Here is a 25,252-nt window from a genome sequence, read left to right on the forward strand (position 1 = left end):
GGCAAGGAGCCTTGGGCCAAGAGTGCAGAAGATGGTCATTCTTCAGGACAAATTCCCAAGGCCTTGCTCTTATACATTAGAAATCCTGGGCTATTCTGGAAAAAGAATGGTTGATCCCTAGGGCCCTTTCTGCTCGAAAATTTTATGATTCTGTGGCAGCCACTACATGTTTTATTTTTTTTTAATTTATATATATATTTTAGATGTACCAGTGTTTCTCAAAAGTAGGCATTCTTTTTTTTTTAAAGATTTATTTATGTGTTTTTGTGAGAGAGTGTACATGTGAGGCAGGTGGGGAGGGGTTAGAGGGAGAGGGAGAGAGCAAGAAACCCAAGCAGACTCCGTGCTGAGCACAGAGCCTGGCTTAATCCCACGACCCAGAGATCACCACCCAAGCTGAAGCTAGAGTCAGACACTTAATTGACTGAGCCACCCAAGTGCGCCAGCCACAACATGTTTTAGTGATGGCAACAGGGAGAGAAAAGGCTTAGGGTTCTGTTTTGCAGGAGCTAGCTAAGAGGCAGGTGCCACCCCAAAGGAGCAAGGCCCATGAGCTCACTGAATGCCCTGCATTTGACTGATAAGGAGACCTAGGTTCAGGGAGTTCATGTATATGTAAAATGGGGTTGTGGCTAGGAGTGTGGTGTGTGCACTCAGATTACAGGCCTAGGCCTGGCTCTGCCTCAGACTCACTCTGTGGCTATGGCAGTTACTAACCTGGCTGTACTCTGATTTTTCTCATGTGTACGATGAGGATTCTCATAGGACCAAAGCCCTATGACATAATTCATGCAAAATACTTATTAGCTCAGTGCTTTGCCTGCACCTAGTAGACCTTTGGTAAGTGCCGCTGTTATCAGAAAGGACTAGAAGCTTCATATGTAACACCATGGGGCCTCCTTGATGAATTACTGATGTACTAAGTATAGAACAGCTATTTGCATTTAGTTAATCTAGGGTTACAATCGGGGCCTGTGAGAGGGGTAAGCGTGGTGTCCCGGAGCCCTGCCTGGCCACTTGGACAGTTCTCTCACCTGGCTACACACAATTCCCACCTGTAACAGTAACGGGCCGATTTTATAACTTGGATACCATCTCATTCACCCGTCGTTTACCACATTGGCTCCTCCTTCGTTCCTCTGGAGGTCAGTAGATATGTTGCTATGGCCAAATCAATCTACAAAACTCAGAGTCAAAGAAGCCAGACGCCCCCCCCCCCCCCCCCCCCCCCCCCCCCCCGCCCAAGGGCAATCAGGTGTTAGTATTTTCCAAAATATGTTGCCTACACTCAATCACAGAGTGCTTTTTTCCTCCAGAATATCTTTCAAGACTAGTGCTCCATGGCACATGCATCTAGAACTGTTCCCCAGCCCCCTCTAAAAACAGAAAGTCAGCTGAGGAGTGAGAGAGAAAGGCAGGAAAAGCAGCGAGGATGTGCGCAGAGCAAGGGGTGCGTAGGGATGTCAGACAGGAGGACCGAGGTAGGCCTCGCTGTGGAGTGAAATATTTGGTGCAGTGAGCAGTGTTGAAATGAATCATCTTATCCCTGCTTGATATCAGGTGGGCCAGCTGGAAAGCGTGGAATCCTGTCATCGAAACAAGTCCTTTTGTCTGCAGAAAGTGGGCTATACTTTCTGATAGTCACTGATGGGACCAGTGACTTTGGCCTCCTTTGGGGACACAGCAGACTCTCAGGGGATGTTAGGCTTCTTGTTTATTTCCCTGTCAGAGTACTTTTCCTCTTTCTTCCTTCCCCACTTTTTAAAATTAGAAGGCCCACTGCCCTCTCCAGGGCCGTTACTCCATCATTTCTGGAGCACAGGCCACACATTCCGAGGCAGCTTTTCCAGTTTCCAGAGTTGATTGTTAATGAAAAGGGCGCAACAGGCTGAAATCCGGCAGGAGCCAATGCTGCAGGGTACACCGAGGCCAGCAGACACGGGAGCAGCCAATTTTATCTGGCTGTTCTCCTTCCTCCTCCACCCTGCCCTCCTCCTTCCCCCTTCATTTTATCAGAGAGGTTTGGCTGGACTTGAAGGAGCCAAGAAGGAACTGGAGGGGTTTGAGCTTCTAACAGCCAGTGACAAGGTGTGGGAGGGCAGAGGACCCAGGCCTGGGGCATGTTCTAGTTCAATTCCGTTCTCATTGAGTATGTCTAGGAGTCTGGCTCAGTGCTAAGGCCCTGGGGTCCAATAATATCAATGGTGACAATAATAGCTAATATCACTGAGTACATGCTGTGAGTGTAGTCCTTGTTCTAAGCATTTAACATACCCAATATCAATAAACACTCCCAACAGTTCTAAGAAGTACTTGCTAGTATTATTTACATTTTACAGTTGACTAAACTGAGGCACAGAAAGGGCAAGCAACTCCCCCAGAGTCACACAGCAAGTAAGAGGCTGTGCTGAACCAGAAATCCTACTTAGGAGTGTCTGATTCTAAAACCAGACTTTTTATATCTAAAAGTCCAGGCAGAGGAAATGGGTATGTAAACCAGCAAATAAATCCATGCAGTTTGAAAATACTGTGATAAAAGTATTGAAGAGCACAGTGAGGGGCAGAGGGAGGCAAAACAGAAACCATATTTGAGTTCAATCTTGATGGATGGGTTGGAGTTTCCTGGGCAGGTAAGGCAAGAAGAAATAAAGACAGAGGTAAGGTGGGAAACAGCTGTGTGTGTGTGTGTGTGTGTGTGTGTGTGTGAGAGAGAGAGAGAGAGAGAGAGAGAGAGAGAGAGACCATATGGTCCAGCATTGGTGGACATCAGAGGCCTGATGGGGAATGGTACAAGCTGATGAGATGGAGGGACATAGGCAGGGGTCCTTCAGGAAGGGTCTTGGGTACCCTACATAGGTTTTTATACCATGTCCCTTGGGAGTGATGGATTTCAAGACAATTATTATTTATGCTGTTTTTGCTCAACGGGCATCTATGTGAAAGCCCAAAGTAGGAATCAGATAGCAGTGTAGTGGCGGCTTTGATGGAGGTGGTGCTGAGGATCTGTGCTCTGTGGCCTCCCCTATCCTGCCCCTATGGGCATGTGCCCAGTGCTTCCTCCCAAGGACACAGTCGAGCAGAGTGTGAACATCACCACTGGAATATCAGAGTTGGGGAGAGAAACGCATTTATAAGCATTTGGAAAACAATTTCCATGGAGGTGTGGGGGTTGAGTGGGAAGGGGCTGTGGCAGGGGACCCAGCTTGGGGTGTTTGCAGTGGTCCTGGCAAGACCAGGCTGTGGCATCATGGGTCCCCATCCTCACCGGAAGCCAGAGGTGAGCTCCGTCCATTCCGTCTGGCAGCTCAGCCAAACTGTGTAAGTCTCTTAACTTCTCCAGGCCTCTGTGTCCGAATTTTCAAGTGGTAAAATTACCCATATCTCCCTGAAAGTTTGTTGTAAGATTTAAATGAGTCAGTACATGTCAGGTACTCAAAACCTTACAGGAGCCTGGCGCATAGTAAGGGTTAATGTAAATCATTCACTGCAATCGCCCACAATGCACTTAGGAAGTTCTGGGTTCGCTCATTTGATAATTGTGCCTCTGTCAGTGGTCTGAGTGCTGAGCCCTCACTTACATTCTAGTCGGGGAGACTGACTGACTAAATACACAGAATACACAGGGCTAGGAAGGGCACAGGATCACATGGGACCTGCTAGACCACATTTGGAATGTTGGGTTTTATTTCGGGTGAGATGGAAAGTCTAGAAGGTTTTGACCAAATACAAGTTCAGCCGCCCACTTTGGGTTCAGAGTAGCTTATGAGGTCCGAGGTCCAGGTAGGTAGTCTGTATGGAGAGGTTAATAGAAGGCAGGTAGGGCAGCCCGGGTGGCTCAGCGGTTTAGAGACCCAGGATTGAGTCCCATGTCGGGCTCCCTGCATGGAGCCTGCTTCTCCCTCTGCCTGTGTCTCTGCCCCCTCTCTCTCTCTCTCTCTCTCTGTGTGTCTCATGAATAAATAAATAAAATCTTAAAAAAAAAATAGAAGGCAGGTGTTCTCACCCATGGTCCTGTCTATAGGGGGCTGCCCCGGTGGGCGGGGCCAGGCTGTTCTGGTGGGCGGGGCTTCTCAGGTGGGCAGGGCCTAGCAGAACCATCCTGGTGATGTGTGGGGCCCTCAGAAAAGAAAGGCACTTTTCCCCTCAGGGTGCAGAGGTGTGTCCAGTGACAATAGCGGTGATGTCATCATCCACCTGGTCCTCCTGACCCGTAGCTCTTGGCCCCTGCTCAGTGACATCTCCGCTGTCCTCTCTCGCACCCTCTGTAGTCATAAGTGAGCTCTGGATAAACAGGGTGTTTGTGTGTTGCTGTTCCCCCCACAGTGTTTGAGAACAAAGATAAGATTGTGATCATCATGGAGTACGCAAGCAAGGGGGAGCTGTACGATTACATCAGCGAGCGGAGACGCCTCAGCGAGAGGGAGACCAGACACTTCTTCCGGCAGATTGTCTCCGCTGTGCACTATTGTCACAAGGTACGGCGAGCCCTGCCAGAGCTTTGGTCACTAACGGTTTTGATGGTGCCACGTGATTCTTTTCATAGTATACAGGTGCTGTCGGTTCATGTCGTGTGCATGGAGAATTTATGAAATAGAAAATCACCATCACTTATAATTCCAGAATCCAGGCATAACCTGTGATGGACATTTTTGTTCGTTTCTTTCCCATCTTCTTCCTCCCACTCCTAATTTATTTTTTTAAATTTGGATTTCTTATTTTGAATAGTTTTAGATGTACAGCAAAGTTTCTAAGATAGTACAGAGAGTTCCCATATGTCCCCTCACTCACTGTATCCTAACAGGAACAGCTTACATTGCTGTAGTATGTTTTTCGAAACTGAGACACCAACATTTGGGCACTGTTATTAACAAAACTCCAGATTTTATTTAGATTTCCCCTGTTTCTCCACCAATGACCCTTCTCTATTTCAGGATCCACAGTACCTCAGTGCATGTATTTTTACATTTGTGCCTTGCCTTTTCACTTAGTATTTTAATCAGAACATGCTTCTGTGTTACTAAAAATTCTAAAATTTCTCCGTAAAATTCTCTGTACTAAAAATTCTCTGTAATTATTGTGATTGTTGGACACTAAGGCTGGTTCCTATTTCTGTTTAATATATATGGTGATCCACATCTTTATATATTAACCTTTTCCTCTCATTTGAATGATTGACTGAGGGAAATTCCAGAAGTGGAGTTACTGGTTGTGAACTTTCCTATGCTCTTGGTATCTTTCCTTGCATAGGTTATATCCACATAGGTTACATACCTACACATACATTTTATTGCAACACACCTAACACGATGTGCTCATAATAGAGCCTGATAGGCTGCCCTTTGTCTCTGGAAAAGGAAATGAAGTACACTGGTAATTCCAAGACGTATTTCAGCCATCATTGTCATTAATCATGTTAGTCATGATTCCCATTGTACTTGTACTTTTCCCTCAGAATGGTCACACCTGGAAGTGTCTTTCACTTTGAGTGACTTGAATCCCACATAGCATCCAAAATAGAGTCAGCTTCTTCATTCAATGGTTGCAGCCTGGAGTCTCCTGGTTTGTTAAATATTCTGGTTAATTGAGAGTGGCTCCGTAAGTTACTGGAAGATATTCAAATCTAAAATCCTTAATCCATGAGAACACTTTTGGAGTTACCTTTGCGGGCTCAAAAGGCACTGATTACTTAGGTCAATGCAGTATTTTGTACCTTATCATCAGGCATCAGCGTAAAGTACTACAGATCATATTTTCATTATATGAGGTGTGTGAATACTTGAGATTTTGTATGAGCAAGGCTTTAGCAGATTCATTCCATCTTACTCTGAAAACTAGGAATGTAATAACATAAACTAAAAACTGCCCCCAATCTTTAAAACTAGAAGGAATTGGGGATCTTAGATTCTATATCTTTCTTCTGGGAGCCTTGGTTTGTGTCTTTCTGAATTCAAAAACATCCTTGAAGGTTTGCGTTAGAAAAAGAGTAGCAGAAATAGAGCTTTCATTTCTTCAGCCGGTGCTTTTGGAGATAGTAGGAATTGTCACATGGAAAGGAAAACAAACAATAAAGCACCAACTATAAACACGCAGATTCTGAACTAAAAATCTTGATTGAAAGACAGGGATGTTCTAACCAGTTGGTTTGCTTAAAAGAGCAGCTTCTGTTGCAAATGTTCTTTATGTGGAATGATAAGAAAACTTACTCCCTGCTGTTTGCGCAGCTCAATGTGGCTGGTTCTTTGGGTTCTACCCCTGTCCATGTCCAACCCCCACCTCCCCCGCTGCAAAGATCACTGGGTTTTATAAAGAATGGTGCACACCAGTTGTTCCTGTGGTATAGACCTCACAGCCTGTTGGTTCATGACTCCTTTTCAGCCTCAGCAGCAGGCTGCTGGCCTGTCAGTGCAGGTCAGCTCCCAGATTTGCTGGAGTTTGCTTGAATGGACAGGTCACAGGGGTCGGCAGCCACCGGCTGGGGTCAGCCCAGTGGCTAGGTCTCTTTGGCCCCTTCCACCTTCCTCCCCCCCCCCCCCCCCCGGGAGTCCAGCTGAGCAGAGAAGGACTTGCAGAACCTTCCCTTCCAGCTAGCCGCTCAGCAAATGCCCATGGGGCTTCTTGTTACCTTCTGGACAGATCTGGATTAACTTCATGGGTCTGAATAATAGATTGAGTGAGCCTTGCAGGGGACAGTCAGGCAGACAGACAAGCGAGGCCTATGAGCCCCACATTCTGAATCTCCAGCAGAGAAATCTGCTTCTTCCCTGGGAAGCACAGCTCACAGACAGACATTGTTTGCCGCCGCCTGCGACTCTAGTGCGTTCACACAGTGGAATTACATTCCGACAAAGAATCCCCCTGCTGTTTTACAGGCTCTGGGGGAGAATGGATTCCAGTCATTTTTCCCTTAACCACACAGCAAGTGACTAATGCTCCCCTGTCGCTGGTCGCTGGCTGGCAGGGAGCTTCATGACAGTGACAGAAGCCCTGAAGGATGGAGGCAGAGACCACCGGGCTGGCACATTTCTTTAATCTGTCAGATACTTCCCTTTGCTCACCCTCCCGCTCCTTCTGTCTTCTCATTTCAGAATGGTGTGGTCCACCGGGATCTGAAGCTGGAAAACATCCTGCTGGATGACAACTGCAATATTAAGGTAAAGCTCTGGCCTGGTTGATGGATGCACAGGGCCTGGGGGACCGCAGCTGGGGGCCAGGGGGGAGGGAGGCATGCTGCAGGAGCCTCGGGCTGCCAGTCGTGTGGCCACGTCCTGCCCTGGCAGGCAGTGCAGGGAGTCACCCCAGTTTAGGTCCAACACATAAGTTTTACCAGTGTTGATCGACCTCCAGTTACGTGCTGGACATCGATCTTCACGCTGGCATAAAAAGGTGATTAAAATACTGTCCTCAGGAAGCCTGGAGTCTACAATGACCACCAGAAAAATACTTAACAACAATAACATACTGCCTGTATAGTTCATGTCACGTCTGCCTGGTATCACTTACATTGAATCCTCACCACCCTGTGAGGTGGGCACTGTTATTTGCATCATTCTGCAGATAGGGAAAGCCAGGCACAGAGAAGTTAAGTAACCAACCCGAGGTAACACAACGGTAAGTAGTGGACTTGGGGTTTGAGCCCATGTGGTTGAGTTGCCAGCAGGGCCCCAGGTTGGGTAAGAGTTGGAGCCTTCTCCCTGCCACTCTTCTGTCACTGCCATGCCATGCCTCGTACTTCTCCCTCCCAGCCCTCCTGTCCCCCAAACCAGCCGTGGAACTGGGAGGCTGACTCTGGTGGCCTGAGCTGCTGGGAAGGAGCATGCCATCCAGTGACGGGCTTTACTTCCATACAGTGTTTTTGCTGGCTGCCGCTGGAGTTGAAGCAAGCTCTCCTGGCCCTCAGGGTTCAAGTGCCTCCTGCGGAGTGCTCTGAATGTCCTTTTGATCACGTCTGCAAAATAAGCAAATACGGTTTCAAAATAAACGGAGCTCGCCGCATGGGTTTCATTATGAAATGGCCTCAGTCCTCCCGACACCGGGGGATCCCTCTAATTGGCCGCTGGTGACGTGAGCACTTCATCCTTGGTCCCCAGACAAAGCATGGGAATGACCTCTCACTGTCCCCTTTTCTGGTTGCTGTGGTCCTCGGTGGGGGTGCAGCATAGGGACTGCCTCCTTGCTTGGCGTTCCCATTCTGTTTGCAGATCATGGCACAACCGTGAATTACCAGTGTCCTTTGAGAGGATCCTTGAAGTCATGTCAGGATGACCTCACGTTTTTGCCAGTAGTTGACCGTGGCTGTTTATTTCTGTGTTAGGCCATAAGATGAGGAGGAAACAATTGGTCAAAGTGGTTCTTTCCAGAATCAGGAAGGAGGATCTCAAAGTTTCTCCCTTTCTGGATTATTCTAGCGGAAGCACTGGCTGTGCAGTCAGAAAATCCCCTCCTGTGTGGCTTTCCAGCTGCTTGCCTTTGGGAAAGCATCTTCATCTTGTTTCTGTGACTATAAATTAGGGGTAACAGTAATGCTCACAGGCTTGTTTTCAGGACTAAGATACCTCGTGTTTAGCTTCATACACTGCTGAGCACTGTGCAGTGAGTCAAGAGCGGTGGCTTTGGAGCTGGGTAGCCTGCAGTTTGAATTTGAATGACGACCCTGTCCCTGACTAATGGCAGCATTTTGGAAAAATTACTCCCCTGACCTTCAGTTTTCCTGCCTGTCCGGTAGAGATGCTGGTTCTGCCTCTGCGGGTTGTTGTCTCTTTGTTCATTCTTTTCAGCGAGCATTTCCTGAGCAGTTACTGTGTGCCGTGCCCCGTGCCTGGGGAGTCAAGGCAAACAGGAGGATTTTAGACAATACCGGGAGCACTTAGCGCTCAACTCTTAGCATCCAAGGCGCCTGCGCACATAGTTGGTCATCGGAGAGGACACTGAATTAGGGAGTCAGCTGCTGTGCAGGTGCCTGGGCCCTAGAGAGTGGTGGCCAGGCCCTGGCTAGAGAACTGGGTTCTGGTGTGAGGGGCACATTTCTAAGGGTTTGTGTCATCCACCCTGGTAACTTTCTCTGCAGATTCTTCCTGCCACCTGCCCCCGGAGCTCTCAGAATGAAATGTAGTCTTTACAAGGCCTGGAATTTGAGCCTCTGGCCTGGGATTGGGTTCTGTGGGACAGTGTGACCTCTTGGTCCCCTGATGTAGTCCCAGAAGTGATAAGGCACATAGCTTCCTATGGAGTCATAGAATTTCCCAATGGAGGAGAAGAATAGTTAGAATTCTGAAAGCAATTGTGCTGGGAACAATGGGGCAGGAGCCTGGGGGAATGGCTCGTTTGCATGAGCAATGGAACTGTGGTGTTGGGCTTGTAGCTCCCGGGACTCACACTTTGATCTGCACTCCCACCCACTGTATAGGTAAATAGCAGACACGCAGAACATTATAAAGATTGAACTTTCCATCACACTTTTTTCTCTCCTTGTCTTCTCCTTAAGAATCTCTCCTCCTGGCATTTCCTGGGGTGAAAAGCAGGTGCACAAGCCCACACACACCCGAACAGAAACCAAACCTTTCCCTTCCCCGACACATTCTTCCTTCTGCTTGTTCAGGATGCTGCTAGGATCTAAGAATCCTAGAGCGTGAAAAACATTGAGGGTCATCTTCGAACGCCCTTGTTTGAATGATGAAGGCCCAATAGGTCTAGGTGACGTGCCCAAGATCACACGCGGTAAATCAGTGTGGGCTTCCTATGTCTCCGTTTCCTTGGAGTGTGGCCCAGTGCTCGCCACACAGTAGGTCCCCTTAAATTGTTTGGGTTTGGGGTGAAGGGATGACAGCCAGGATAAGAACTCCCATGACTGACTTCTGGACAAATTCTCTTTCATCATCTCACACGCACTTCCAACAGTTTTTAAAAATGCATTTCAGCTGATGTTGATTTATCTTCCGACTGTATCTGCCGCGCTCTTCCTGACTCAGCATTTTGCTGGAAACATATTTAGAAAGGGCACTGGTGGCAAAGGCAGCAGACACATGGCCACATGCTGGGCTCCATATCCAGAAAAGCACATGGCATTAGCATCTGACCCTGGGAGAGAAAGCTGAGGGATTATGAGCAGCCAGGTCCCTCTTGGAGCCCCCTCTGGTGCCTCCCTAGGTACCTGTGATTCCAGCTTCCGTATCCCAAGGTGGGGGGCTTTTGCCCAGGAAGGCTATAAAAATGCTACTGGTTTAAACTTGTCACATGTCACTGTGTGAGCCATGGAGCTCGTTCCTCCCCTCTTCTCTGCCTGATGTTGATTTGCAAAGAGCACATCTGGCATTGGAAATTATTTATCTGGGCAGCGCGAGAGGGCGTGGCTTCTAAAAATATTCACATAGTCTGCTGGCAGAAAAAATGAGAGCAATGTGCTTCTTTGGGTTGCATTCCGTACTTCGGAGAAGCCTGCTAAAGCCTCTGTGGAGTAAGCCTATGTCTACTAAAATAGACACCCAGCATAGCATGAATTTGCAATTAATAAAAATGGGCCAGATTCACATCCCACTCTCTGGGAGAATGGAATGCCGGCAATTCCCATAGAAGGGTCCTGTAAAATTGTCTAACAATAAGAAGAGGTCCAAACACTAGGGTCAGCTCGCCTCCTCAAAGAGGGCTGGGAATTTGGTGAGCTCCCAGGGCTCAGAGTAGAGGGGCATAGGGGAAATGGCCTGTCGCCCCTGATGACAATGGAAATGCTGCTGCTGCGGACAAGAAAAGAAGCTTTGAATGCCCAGGGCTAAGATGAGCTAGAAATCTCTGAGGCTTAACAAGGCCAAATGGGGCGGCTTGGGGATATGGCCTCTGGGCTTTGATTATATGAATGTGAGAACTCTGCATTCGTGCATTAGTTAATCCATTGGTTTGTTCATCCATTTATGGTTGTGTGTGTGTATACGTGAGTATCCTCTGCACGCCTGCTCTCACTCGTCTATTTCTGCACCTATGCAGCCCGGTCTCCTGAGGGCAGTACCTACTGGGCTACGGACGTTTACTAAGTTCCCACTGTGCATCTGGCCCTGTGCTGGATGCTGAGACTTAACAGCGAACCAGACGGCCAGGTGCTTGTCCTCTGGAACTCGGAATCTCACGGTTGTGGTGCTGGCAGTAACAAGGAACCAGGAAAGGGATACAGAGGTGAATGCAGAAGACAAGGTGCCTGCCCTGGTGGACTTTGAATTCCAGTTGGGGACACAAGCAGCAAACAAATAAATACAGAACATAATTGTCTGGTGGTGAAGACAATCCATGCAGAGTGAGGATGGAGGGAGGCTGCAGGTGCCGTTTTAGCCAGGGTGGTCAGAGAAAGACAACTTGTGTAGGACTCAGTCCTCAAACCCATGGAGCTCTCTCTGGCTTTGTGGCTTTTGCACACATGGTTCCCTGTGCTTGGTGCACTCTTCCCACTGCTCTTCGCCTGGCCCTCCTTTCAGTCTCAGCTTGACTGCTTCTTCTTCCAGGAAGCCTTCACTGATCCTCCTTTCTTGGCGGGGCCAGTGGCCCTGCTATGTGCCTCATAGTGCCCTGTGTTATGTGTTCTGGAAGCGGTGGGTCTGTTAGCTATAAATGGACCAACAATGCCTTTGCTGAGGCAGTGGTGATTGAACTAGGTTTTGAAGGATGGGTGGGAGTTTGATAGAAATGTGCTGACAGCCTTCTACAGGGAAGGAGCAGCAAGCACGGGAATAGGACACGGAGGCAAAAAGGAAGTAACCCTCACTGAGCCTCTGCAGACAGCCTGAGCCCCATGCGGACCTTCTCCATGCCTTCTACCATTTGGCTCTCAGAATTTCCCCACTGCGGTGGGTCTGATTATCCCCATTTTATGGATGGGGAGGTTCCCGCAGCTAATATTAGCAACAGGCCTGGCTGCAAACCTAAGGCCATTCGACTAAGAAGGCCAGGTGTCTTATCAATTCTACCCTCTACCCCTACCATCCACATTTGCCCCAAACCTAAGAGAACATCACACAAGGACACTTTTTTGGTTCTTGCTTCAGTCTAAGCTGTAGGCAGCTTGTAGACAGCTGTTCCTGGAAGGGACTCTCCAAGTGCTGATGGTGGCTGATGGCCAGGCGGCTTGGGCCGCAGTGGCCAGAGCACCCACATAGGGATGCCTGTGTCGAATGTGTGGTGAGTCGTGACGGATTGCTCGTTAGCATCCCCTGAGAGGCTGCATTTTGGAGGTGCCCTCAGTTAAGAGCTTCCCCAGATTGTTCGGGGCGGTCATTTCCCAGCTGGTGCTAAAGCTGCTGGTCTGTCACCACCTAAGTTCAGTGCTGGTAAGAGATAGGGCTGGGATTTGAACCCAAGCCCTCAAACTGGCATCCTTTACTTGTCCCGTTGTGCAGGGCAGCCTCTCACTCTGGGCATGCCTATTCCAGAAGTGGGAGATGATAATTTCCCTGGGCTTTGGTGGGCATTGGCTCTTAACAGACAATTGTTCAGCAGACCAATTGCCGGCTGTGCCATGACTGCTGTACTCTAGAGTTGCCAGGACTAGGACTATTTCAAGGGCTTTTTGTGCCTGTTCTTTGGTCCCCACACAGCTTCCTGAAGTGGGTTCTATTATTATTCCCACTTGGCAGATGGGGAGACTGAGTCACTTACAGAGCCTGCCCATCACCCAGGAGGGCCGGGTCCAAGGCTAGCCCCCGGTCTTCCAATCTGTTCAGTCCATGGCACTTCCTCTCAGACACTGCAAATGACCATCAGCCCATCGCTTATATTATCGACCTCATCAGTATTTTCAGCGTTTACCCACCAGTAAGCAGGTACTTCCTTTTTCATCGGCGAACTCACAGTGATTATCCACAGAGATCTGAGGTTAACCCCCCCACCCACCCCCTCCCCGCCCCTTGCAGGTACCTCGTGTAAGTGCACCTGTGGAGTATTTACCCTTTCGCACCTGCCTGGCTTCACTCAGCTCAGCGTCTTCATGGTGCATGGAGGTTGCAGTGAGGCTGTTTATAAATGTAGATAATCACTTCCTACCTCATCTTTCTAACTCTGAATTTTATCCAGCGGGGCACACCTCTAGAACAGCTTGGTGATGACAAAAAACTCCCCCAAATTAAGGACCTGAATGTTGGCTTCTCCCATTCCTTTCCAGAGCCCAAGCTATGTGGGATACCAGCCCAGCATGGGGACATGATTTTGAGCCTGTACAGGGCAGGTAGACAACCCCATCACCAGCAAAAATGCAGAGTAGTTGTCTTTCTGAAGAGGTTACCCATGTGTCAGCAAAGTACAATTTTAATTGTTATTTTTGTTTTGTTATCACTGTTTCCCAAAATTTCAGCTTTTTCAATTTTTTTTTCTTTCACTGTTTTCTTGGCTTTTGCCTTTGGCCTCATATCTTTTACTTAATATTTTTATGTAGTTCAGTTTCCTTCTGTAAAGTCTATTTATTTGAGAAAGAAGCCTGAAGTAATTACCTGAAATGGAAAATCAGTGTTGCTTTAAGTATCGTGAAAGTTGATAAAGCTACTATACGGATTTAAGGGTGGGAAGCAAATATATCTTGAGGCCCAACTCTGTGCCAATGACGGTTGTAAGCATTTGACATACTTCTCATCATTTACTTTTTGCAGCAACACTGTGGAGGTCACTGCTGTTCTTACTTCCACTTTACAGATAAGAAACTGAGGTTTTGAGAAGTTTTATAACCAGTGGCCATTTCCGCTCTTATAGTCGATAGAATTTCCATAGGGTGTGAAATCTAAGAGCTGCAGCTCCAGTGTAGGTGGTTCAAGGTTTGAGAACTGTGATGCGTGCGTGCATGTGTGCGAGTGTGTGTGTGTGTTGATTAATATTTCTTTTCCGTTGAAGTGCCAAGAACACGGACTAATCTACATTTCTATTAATCTTCTGTCAGCTGCAATGACAGTTTTACTGGGAGAGGCTGATAAACATCAGTCTGTGGGGATGGGAGTGGGCCTTAACATAAACACACTTCTCAGGCCGGCTGCACGGAGAGCGAGGGCGCCCAGACGGGGAGCACTCCGCTGTGTGTGCGTGTGTGCATGCAGGGATCTGCACGCTGTGGCGGTAGATCCGCATGCGCGCGTGAGTGTGTGTGTGTCTGTGTGTGTGTGTGTGTGTGTGTGTGTGTGTGTGTGTGTGTATTTGGAAGCCGCAGACATCGAGGGGTGGGAAGGGGATTATTTTCCTCGGGATGCACACTGTGCAGTGTCTGGGCGTCGCCTTGGCTGCGGTTGCCGAGGATGAAGCCCTGGGACTTCGGGACATGCTCTGGGGCTGTGGCCGTTCCCTTCCTTTTCTGATGGACAGGGCACACTTCATAAGCTTCCAACCAACTTCCTGCAAGCGAATGAGAGGCCTTGATAAGAAAGTGGAATTCAGGGCAATTAAATGCAATCTGAGTCCAGAGAATGCGTTTTCTGAGGGCGGTTATACACCAGCTGCTTTCAATGGCATTCCATTCATTCATTCAGGGGCGACTTTTTAGAAAATAGGCTTATTCTGGGGCTGCATTCAAAACAGAGCCTCAGCGCCATTGGGGCTGGGCTGCACTCTGGGCATGTGAATCGCTCAGCCGCAAATGGAAATCAGCTTGGGGAATGGCAGAAGCCCGGTGGCTCGGAAGGCTGGAGGGAAGCTTGCAGGTCACCTGGGGCAGTGCTGTGTGCCCGGTGCACGGGAGCTTTGCAGGCCCGGCCTTACATGGCCTTACATAGCCGCCTCCTAGTCCGCTCTCCTGACATGCGTCACCACATCTCCCTAAACCTCACTTTCCTGATCGGCTTAAAACATTGTGGCAAAATAGCCGTAACATGAAATTTGCCCTCCTAACCATTTTTAGCTGTACAGTTCAGTGGCTTGAAGTACACTCGCTTTGTTGTGTAAATGGGCTTTAGGTGGGGTTAGATTAGAGAGGGTGAAGTGCTCAGAACAGTGCCTAGTACTTGGAGGTGGTTCAGTAAAGACGTGGTGACTAAGTTTCTTCTTCTTCTGTATTTTCTCTTTCTTTCTTTTTCTTCCTTCCTTCCTTCCTTTCTTTCTTTCTTTCTTTCTTTCTTTCTTTCTTTCTTTCTTTCTTTCTTTCTTTCTTTCTTTCTTTCTTTCTTCTTCATGAGAGACACACACAGAGAGAGGCAGAGACACAGGCAGAGGGAGAAGCAGGTTCCATGCAGGGAGCCCAACGTGGGACTCAATCCCAGGTCTCTAGGATCACACCCTGGGCCGAAGGCAGCGCTAAACTGCTGAGCCACCAGGGCTGCCCTTCTTCTGCATTTTCTATTAACCGTCTTGTGCTTTTCAAAGTATTTGCCTATTTACGTGAAAAGTATTGGGGGGGCAGGTGCTAAGCAGTGGATGACACAAAGATGAGGGAAAATGTGGCACATGCCACTTGCCTCACGGGACTCAGAGTCTAATGGGCAAGGAGAATTTATTATTTATATATACATGTATGTATATATACGTGTATATATGTTTATATATTCTATATATGTGTATATGAACATATATAACATATATATGTGATGTGTATATATGTGATTATATATATTTATGCGCACACATACACAGGGAAGAGTGCTGCCATGAAGGACAAGGAGTAAAATGCTTCAAGAAACCAGGAGACAGAGGAGTGATTCCAAGGGATATGCAGCATAAGAGAAGCAGAGTTAGGTAGAACATTTGTGTGGAATTTGAAGACTTAAAGGTTTACATTCATGGTCTCATCTTGATTGATTGATTGATTGATTGATTGATTCTCCATCCTCCCTCACAATAATCCTGCGATCCAGAACAGGAAAAGATCCTGGGTTTCCATTTTCTGGTGGCTATGCTGAGGCTCAGAGTAGCTAAGGGGCCTGCTCCCTGTCACATAGATGGCTAGTAGCAGAGTTTGGGCTGGTATATGGTGACTCAGAATCCAGGACTCTGGGTCCACTTCCTCTAGGGTCATGCACTGGCAAACTAGAGTTCTGGTTAGAGTGGGGGTGGATGAAAAGATAGGCGGTATCATTGGCACTGCTCAGGGTTTTCCAAAGTCCCTGTGGGTGCCGTGTGGTTTTAGGTGGGCTACAGATGGTACTACTTGTGCACTGTTGTATGCATCAGGAATGCCAAGCCTGTGATTGTGTGGATATTTCTCAGGGCAGGTCCAAACTGAAGTGAAAGTCAAGTCCATGCAAGGAGCAGTTTTGAGTAAGCAAGAGAGCGTGTACTGCACAGATATGGCTGACCTTATGCATGCCCAGGACTGCAGATGCGAGTCACTGGCCCTGTCCTGTGGACTGGTTCTTTTATAAAGACTGAAGACTGGAGGAAAAAATGGTGACCCAGCCAGCACATACACCCCGGTGCCCGGGTGCTCACATGATCTACCGTGGGCACACTCTAGAACGCTAATGGGCTTCTCTGAGTCTTGCTTCTCTTTTGTAGATTGCTGACTTTGGGCTTTCCAACCTGTACCAGAAGGACAAGTTCTTGCAAACATTTTGTGGGAGCCCACTCTACGCTTCTCCTGAGATTGTCAATGGAAGACCTTACCGGGGGCCAGAGGTGAGCATGTTGCTGTTATGTATGGGGGTGGGGTGCAGGAGGAAAGGAAGGAAGGAGGGCAAGAAGTGGATCTAAGAAATACTTCAAACAAACAAAAAAGCAAGCAAGCAAAGAAAGCTTTTCACTATATGATTGTAAAAGCCATAATATAAACACCTGGAAGAAAATTTGAAAAACCCAGAAAATAAAGTAGCCTGTAATCTCCCCTCAAGAGATAACCATGTAATATTTTTGTGACTTTTCTTTTAGACCTTTTTCCAGTGTTGATCTCTGCATTTAAAAAAAAATTGCAATCATTATACATACGTGTATACCTATGTGTACGTGGCCTTTTATTGGCTTAAAATTATATTGTGACATTTTTGGAATTTGTTATTACCTAAAACATGGTTTCTGATGATGACATAATATTTTATTGTATGAATACCATAATTTAATCATGTCCCTAGAATTAGACAGATTGTTTTCAGTTTTTCTCTGTTGGAACAAACCAAAAAACAAACCCAAAACCCCTAACTATGCAATAAATATTTTTTGCATACATTTTTGATAATATATACCTTTGATTAAAGGAATACAGAGTGTTTTTTTTTTTTTAAGACTTATACATCTATTTGAGAGAGAGAGAGAGAGAGAGAGCGAGCATGAGCAGGAGGGGCAGAGGGAGAGGGAGAGAGAGAATGCCAAGCAGACTTCAAGCCGAATGCAGATCCCAACACGGGCTTGTCATGACCCCATGACATCACGACTGAGCAGAAACCAAGAGGCAGACACTCAAACCAGGCTCTTCTAAGGAAATACAGTTTTCATTACACCTTCTAGTGCACAAGAAATACATTTCTTTATATGCCTAAATCTCTCAGGGCCACTGTAAGAGATGTGTATGTGAAAATGTTATTTTGAAAATGGGTGAGTTGTGAGTGATTATTCTCTTTAAAAGGATGGTTCTCTTTACAGAGAAATTCATCCATTCCTTATCCTTTAAATAGCAGCCGCTCAGTGAGTTGAAATGTTTCCCTCCAAATATTTATCTGTCTAAGAGTGTTTGAAGGCAGGGCTGGAGGGTGAAGAGAAGGGTGCCAAGTGCCTCTACCAATTGCAGTGAAGAGAAAGTCTTTCTAAAATAAGAATGTAAGGGAGGAGCATTGGATTCGATTTACAAGACTCTAGAAACTTGACATTGTACATTTATCGTAGGTAATGAATGTTTCTTTGATCTTTGATGATCTCCCTGAGGTTCTAAGCTGGTGGCTTGTGATCTGGCCAGCAGGCCTGCTTTATCTGGCCGCATTAGTCTTTCTAAAGGCAAATGAACTAAACGTTTAATAATTAGGAGATACCACATAACAGTCTGGTTTCTGACTTCTCAAAAGGATCTGGCAGTGCTGGGCCTGGCCTATGTTGCTGTGTAGCAGCAGTTAGCCAAGGCGAGGCTGCCTGTTTGAGGTGGGTCCACGCATCCTACAGTTTGTCTTTGTCCCCAGCACTCCTGGGTGTATCCCACATTCTCTCCTGCTTTGTTCATGGCTGTTGCACGGCTGGCTCTTGTTAGCATTTGGGTTTGCAGCCCCGGATCTATTTGAATAAGGTGCAAGAAGGAACCGATGCCTGGAATCGCAGAGTGAAGAGCCCCGTGTCCCAGTCTTGCACCCGTCATGGAGGCAAGGAGGGGGTCTGGAGAAATCATTTAGCTTTTTTATGCCTCAGTATTCCCATCTGTCAAATGGGGTTGAAAATAATTCAGGCCCTACCTGTTTCACAACATCATACTGAGGATCCAAGAAGATAATCTTTTTAAGAAAGTTCTTCTGTGGATTGAGACTCTTGGTCTCTGAAATGGGAAGGTCAGGCACTGAAGCAGCGCACAGCTACACCACATATCAGTTGTCAGGCTGTGCTGGGATCCTGTCTACCAGGTGCTAAATTCAGTTCCTGGTGTCGTTGGGGGTGGCTGCCCACAAGCTGTGATGCTAATGGACCGGAAGGCCTCCCAGAACCTGCTTCTGAGCTCCTGTGTGTCCTGTCTCTCTGCTCCAGGTGGACAGCTGGGCCCTGGGTGTGTTGCTTTACACTCTCGTTTATGGAACAATGCCCTTCGATGGTTTTGATCACAAAAACCTCATTCGGCAGATCAGCAGTGGAGAGTACCGGGAGCCCACGCAGCCGTCAGGTGCGTGCCCTTAGAGGGTCAGAGGTTGAGCGGGAGTGGTTGGTTTACCTGCTGTAGCTCACAGGTTCGTTCTGCTTCCTTTTAAGGTCTGTAAGGAGTCTCCTGCTTTTCCTCTTCTTTTTCTCTCCAGATTTTTGCCTACCGGCAAAGCTAGCTTGCTAGGGTGCTTTGCCAAAACCTTCCCGAATAGAATTTCAAGGACAAATGTTCTCTACAACAGGCAGGCTAGGAGTCCTGTTTGCTTGCCATGTGAACCCGGGCAAGTCCCTTACCATTTGGATTCAGTTTCTCCACTGGAAGAGATATCACATGAAATCCTTCCTAGTCCATGTGGTCGTATAAACCACCTTCACTAGACTCAGTGCCATGAGAGTGGCAACTGCTCTTTTTCACTACTAAGCTCCCAGCCAGGGGCATGGCACGTGGGCACTGTTGCATTATTTATTGCTATAACAACTCTATCGCCCACCGCCCTGAATAAATCTTGTGGTTTAAACAGCTAGGTACCACATTTCTCCATTCCCTGGGTTGGCTAGAGCTCCTCTGGCCTTACTTGTGTTTCTCCTACGGTTGCATTCAGATGGCATCTGGGCTGGGTCTGGCTGTGGGACAGCTGCTCCGTGTTCCTCCATGTGGGCTCCTTCTCCATGAGGTGCCTCTCTAGGCCTGTCTCTCCAGGAGGAGTCCTGGACATCTTCTATGGCAGCTCAGGGCTCTACGGTGGAGGAAGAAGAGGCTTCCAGGCCTTCTTAATGTATGTGCTGGGCAGCCAGATAATGCCATTCCTGCCATGTTCTATGGGTCAAAGCAACCAAGATCATAAGCTCCATCTCTTGATAGGAAACCGGATGGAGAGCATGTATGTCCAGGTGGCCATCTTTGGAAAATAGTTAACACAGATGTTTGTATATAGACATGCTACACATGCGGATGCACACACAGTTGATTCTCATCCTTTGTGGCGGTTATGTCCTGCAAAGTTGCTATGCACACCGAGTTAGTGAATACGAAGCAGCACTGCTCCCAGGGCAAATACAGGGCTCTGTCTCTGGTCACAATATTTGTGTCAGCTGATCAATATATGACCTCATTTCATGTATATTTCTGTTGAAAGACACCTCATTTAAAATGTCTTGTTGACTCATTCACATCAAACTCACAGCCCACAGCGCTATGACTCCTACCTGAACGAAGCCTATCTAACACAGGCATTTTCTCCAAAAGGCACATCACAGCCTTCTTTAACTCAGGAACCAGAGATAGCACTTTAGCACTATGCTGGGGGGCCATTTTACACAGCAAAATCACCAACAGAAAGGACAGAAATGTGAAAAACATGGACCAGACAGGCTGTGAAAAGTACATTTGTTTACAGTAGGAGAGTGGAACCAAGAAGACAGGGCCCTATCACCTCCTTTCGCCTCAGCTGGGAACATGCATACATGCTGCGGGTAACTCCAATCATTTGCCACTTTGTGAATGTAAGCGAATGATAGGGAGAGTGGCCAGGTATTGGTTTTGGGGCTACGAATACATTTTAGTGAGCAGGAGAATTTATAACACAATTTCTGTGCATAAGAATACATATGTATATGCATATATATTTTTTCATATGCATATGAAATATCATATCACTCCTGCAGTGTCAGCCCCCATCAAGGCCAAAGGCTTCCATGTGATGCATCATTCTTTTTGTCTCGTGCCACAGACGCTCGAGGACTCATTCGGTGGATGCTGATGGTGAACCCCGACCGCCGGGCCACCATCGAGGACATTGCCAACCACTGGTGGGTGAACTGGGGTTATAAGAGCAGCGTCTGTGACTGCGACGCCCTCCACAACTCTGAGTCCCCGCTCTTGGCTCGCATCATTGATTGGCACCACCGGTCCACGGGGCTGCAGGCTGAGGCCGATGCCAAAATCAAGGGCCTGGCCAAACCCGGCGCCTCTGAGGTCATGCTGGAGCGCCAGCGGTCACTGAAGAAGTCCAAGAAAGAGAATGATTTCGCGCAGTCTGGCCAGGACCCGATGCCGGAGAGCCCGAATAAGCTGACTTCCAAGAGGCCCAAAGGGATCCTGAAGAAGCGGAGCAACAGCGAGCATCGCTCCCACAGCACGGGCTTCATCGAAGGTGTGGTGAGCCCCGCCTTACCGTCTGCTTTCAAGATAGAGCCCGACGTGTGCCGGACCGGGGTGGCCGTCCCCAGCTCCCCCGAGGCCGACGTGCCCGGCAAGCTCAGCCCCAAGCAGTCGGCCACCATGCCCAAGAAGGGCATCCTCAAGAAGACGCAGCAGCGAGAGTCGGGTTACTACTCGTCGCCGGAGCGCAGCGAGTCCTCGGAGCTGCTGGACAGTCAGGACGGGCCGGGCAGCGGCCTCCCTTCCCCCAGCCCCCCAGACCCCGCCCGGGGGCCCGTCCTCGGCCTCTCCTGCCGCAGGAAGGGCATCTTGAAACACAGCAGCAAGTACTCGGCGGGGAGCACGGACCCGGCCCTCGCCAGCCCCGATGTGCCCACACTGGAATCCTTGCTGGAGCCCGGCGCGCCCCCCGAGGGCCTCTCCCGGAGCTACAGCCGGCCCTCCAGCGTCATCAGCGATGACAGCGTCCTGTCCAGCGACTCCTTCGACTTGCTGGATTTGCAGGAGAACCGGCCGGCCCGCCAGCGCCTGCGCAGCTGCGTGTCCGCGGAGAACTTCCTGCAGATCCAGGACTTCGAGGGGCTCCAGAACCGGCCGCGACCCCAGTACCTGAAGCGGTACCGGAACCGGCTGGGAGACAGCAGCTTCTCCCTCCTCATGGACATGGACGATGTGACTCAGGTCTACAAGAAAGCGCTGGAGATCTGCAACAAGCTTAACTAGCTGCCCGGGGCGGGGCTGGGTTGTGGGTGGGCTCGGGGAGGAGCGGGACCCATGACCCTGTGCGAGCGGGCTGGGTACCTCTTTGCTGGCAGCGACCATGGACTGAAGAAACGGCTCAGTGCCGTCATGCTCGGCCAAGTTTGCCTGCTTGAGCCGGCACCTAAAAGGGAGAAGTGGGCGCTCCGCCAGCCCTGCCAACTGCCATTCTGAATTGGGGTCCTAATTGGCATTTACTTTGTGGCACCTCCGAGAGGACCAGCTGTCCAGGGGAGGTGGTTTTGGCCAGCACGAAGAGGATGGGGAGGAAGCATATGGGAAAGGGAACGGATCCCTAAAAGTCATCCAAACGCTTCTGGAGGAGGGACAGAGAGGCTGGGGCCATCTGCCTTGGGTGAGCTCAGACTTCACTGCTTCCCTCCTTGCACTAGCAGGCTTGGTCTGACTGCATGGGGTTGGCAAGTAGAGTTCAGCCACGTGAACTTGAATGGGTGATTGACTGATAATGGCTGCTGGGTGTGCTGGGGGAGAGGCCTGGGCACTGGGGGAAGGAGTGCTGTGACTGAATAGCAGCGGCTGCCTTGGGCACAGGAAGGGCGCAGTAGCACTCATGCCATGCGGTTGCCCTCCTTGATAGGGCCAAGCCCTTGGAAGTGTTGGGTCGAGGCATCCTGTGGGATCTATGCTTGTCTTTCACGCCCCTAGTGCAGCCTTTGTTAATTTTCCACTCTACCTTGAATGGAAGACAAGGCCTCGGTCAGAGAGAGAGTGCTCTGAACACCACTAAGGACTTAAGAGTTGGCCCATGGTGATTTTTGGGCTTCTTGCTGTCTGCCTCTTCTTTCCTGATGTCTGCCTTGCTCCTCAGCACAACCTCCCGAGGATGGACAGGGAAAAACCTGGTGGTGTCAGAGGTCAAAACTCTGGTGTGTAACAGAGCTAGGGACCCTCTGTGGTCTCTGCACAGATGAATGGAAATCGATCCACACCAGCAAAGGGACAACTTGTTGATTTCTTTAACATCTCATCATTAACTGGAATGCTGCCTCTTGGGTTCTTACCTGCATGATTCAGATGTGATGCTGTCCACAGTCTCCAAAAGAGTAACTGGCTCAACCATTTACCCTGTTTACTAACAGCAGACGGTTTCCCATCCACCAAGTGTAGAATCTGCAGGGGCAGGCGAGTTTGCTTCTAGGGAGTTAGTGTGTAGCTGGGATATTTGGATGAGGAAAAGAAAGGTAGGCAGAAGGTGCTCCCCCTGTATCTAGGTTTTCTGTCATGGGTTTGAAGTCCTAGGCTTTGGGGGAAAAGAAAGTTCCACCCATTTAAATGAATAAGGTGTTGAAAGAGGAGAGTGGGTTGGGAGGAAATGTACAGAAAAGGGAACATTTCCTCAGAAGCTATCCAGATGGTTCTGGAGGTAGGCAGGAAAGAGGTATAGCAGGACTTCTTATCATAAAAAGTAACATAACTAGGGATTTAACTTCTAGACACCCAGATTATAGGTGATAAGATGTTAGTCCCACAATGGGACATCTTCAGATACTGGGTTTAGAATTCATGATCTCATTGGGGAATTTGGGATGACTTCAGAGCCTACTGGCCTGGGCAAATTGAAAGCCTTGTTTCAAGATGGTCAACCTCTGGTAGCCACAAAGATAGATAAGGAAGACTAGTTTTGGGGGGTATTTTGGGGTAAACCAACAGACAGTAGCTTATAGGGAGATGCGAAAGAATTCACCTGAAGGCAATCCTTGGAGTGAAACTGCCCTTTCCTTAAGGAGGTGGCTCCATTTCTCCCCCTTGCCACCAGCTCTGGGGATGTGGCTTGTGCATTTTTTCAGGTTGAGCTGCGCAGGGTGTTATGGGAAGCATCTCTGTTTTCTTTCAATTCCACCTTCTTCCTGAGCTCCAATATAGGTTCAAAGGGAAAAAAAAATCTAGATAGCAAATTATGTGTGGGGAATATGTGGGTGCATGGGGGGGGGGGCATCTCACAACCTCTGGGCTCCCCATGCCTTGTCTCATTTTTATGTAATTTGTTCTGGACAGACTGTCCTGCCACACTGCTGGTCCCTCATGCGTGGTAGCTGGCCTAGTTGGTAGCTGTGCATATGCCTAAGGTATAACACCAACCTACTGGTTGATGTGTTTTTTTTTCCTTTTGCCAAGTGATCCTATCTGTTTAATACTTGCCATCCTTCTAAAATGACACTATTAAGGAAAATCACTCTACTTCTCATCTTTCTCTCCACAGAATACCCCACACATGCATGTTCTCTTTTGTCAATAAACCCAGACAGTGGACTGTGGCAAAGACAGTCTTCCACTTCGAGGCAGAAGTTCTGAGTTGAATCCTGGTGCGCTGCTAACCAGCTGCTGGTCTGAGGCACCTGCAGTATCTTGGAGCCGTAGGTTTCCCTTTATTGAGGGCTGGAGGGGTGGCCTAGCTCGTCTCTCAGGCCCTGCCTGGTTCTGACATTCTGCTAACATTCTCTGATTCTAGATGCCATGTTGACTGGCCTTTTAAGGAAAAGCCTGGAATAGAGAGAAAAGCCCTGACATGCAGCTTCCCTGCTTCGTGATTAAGTCCTATCATCCCTACCAGCCAATCCCCAACCAAGAAAGTCATGCTTAATTCATTTCCATGGAATTACAAGTGAGAGACACTCTTATGACCCGGTGGACCAAGCAGGAGATTCCACATTAGCTCTCCTGGTCCTTTCCTGGCCTCCAAGGGCCTCTCTGTGTCTTAGTTTACAGATCTGCCAAAGGAGTAGAACTATACTTCTTTTGTACTGGTAAATTTTAAGGCATGATCAGTTTTCAGGATGTGCTTCAAGACCCTGGGTGAAATGAAACATCTAAGTGCTCCCTGACTTTCCATCCCTGTTAAAAGGTGCTGCTTCTTCAGATGATGGGGAGCGCTTTTCAGGGGGAAATTCAGGGGAATGTCGCCATGGCCTGGTCTTGAGTACAAATGTGAATGATCGACTGCTTATTGCCAAACTGGAAATGTTCTGTAGGGATTTACTGGCATGGTATCATTCCTAGAAGAAAAAAAAAAAAAAGAGAGAGAGAGAAACTTGACTGCACATTTTTTTTTTTTAAATCCGTGTTGTGACTTTTATTTAATTTCTATTTTTTTTTTTTGGTAATAAAAAGTTGACTTTTTTATTTGAATTTGTCTTTTTTTATTTATTGGTCTGAAAGGCATTTCAAAGGTATTATAATAATATATTGGTGTAATTTAATTGGTGCAACATGCTTTATGGCTCTGGTCAAAATTGGTTTTCGGTCATTTGATTGGTTTGAGCCCAGAACAGCCGACGGGGGGGGAAAAGCTGGATAACCACCCAAAGTGTTTGTATTTTCATTGGAAACTGATTTTTGTTTTGTTTTTCTTTTTTTTGTTGTTGTTTTGTTTCCATTTTTATTTTTAAATTAAATAAATTGCAATGAACTGAAGCGGGCCCTTGTGTCTTTATTTGGTTGTTTTCCTCTTCGTTAATTAAGTAAGTGACAGAATGGCCATAAGTAACAGAAACCCACCCAAGCTAGCTTCAGCACAAAATGGGAATTTATTTGAAGTTTTTGAAAAGGAAATGTAGCTGGCCATGCAGCTGGAACCCGAACTGGAGGAGGAGGAGCCAACAGAACTAC

The 25,252-nt window shown here is 48.1% G+C and overlaps 1 protein-coding gene across 3 annotated transcripts in view; it reads left to right on the forward strand.

The window, feature by feature from the left end:
* Positions 1-25,057, forward strand: part of NUAK1 (NUAK family kinase 1) — a 73,761-nt gene extending 48,704 nt beyond the window's left edge. For 2 of the 3 annotated variants that reach the window (XM_038550803.1, XM_038550802.1), the window contains exons 3-7: positions 4,324-4,475; positions 7,086-7,151; positions 16,438-16,557; positions 18,595-18,727; positions 20,436-25,057. In XM_038550803.1, coding sequence (XP_038406731.1) covers positions 4,324-4,475; positions 7,086-7,151; positions 16,438-16,557; positions 18,595-18,727; positions 20,436-21,589 — 1,625 coding nt within the window. In that variant the 3' untranslated portion in view covers positions 21,590-25,057. The remainder of the gene's footprint in view (positions 1-4,323; positions 4,476-7,085; positions 7,152-16,437; positions 16,558-18,594; positions 18,728-20,435) is intronic. The other variant, XR_005365696.1, reaches the window with a different exon arrangement.
* Positions 25,058-25,252: the final 195 nt, after the last annotated feature.

The sequence above is a fragment of the Canis lupus genome, chromosome 10 (assembly GCF_011100685.1).
Source record: "Canis lupus familiaris isolate Mischka breed German Shepherd chromosome 10, alternate assembly UU_Cfam_GSD_1.0, whole genome shotgun sequence".
Taxonomy (NCBI): domain Eukaryota; kingdom Metazoa; phylum Chordata; class Mammalia; order Carnivora; family Canidae; genus Canis; species Canis lupus.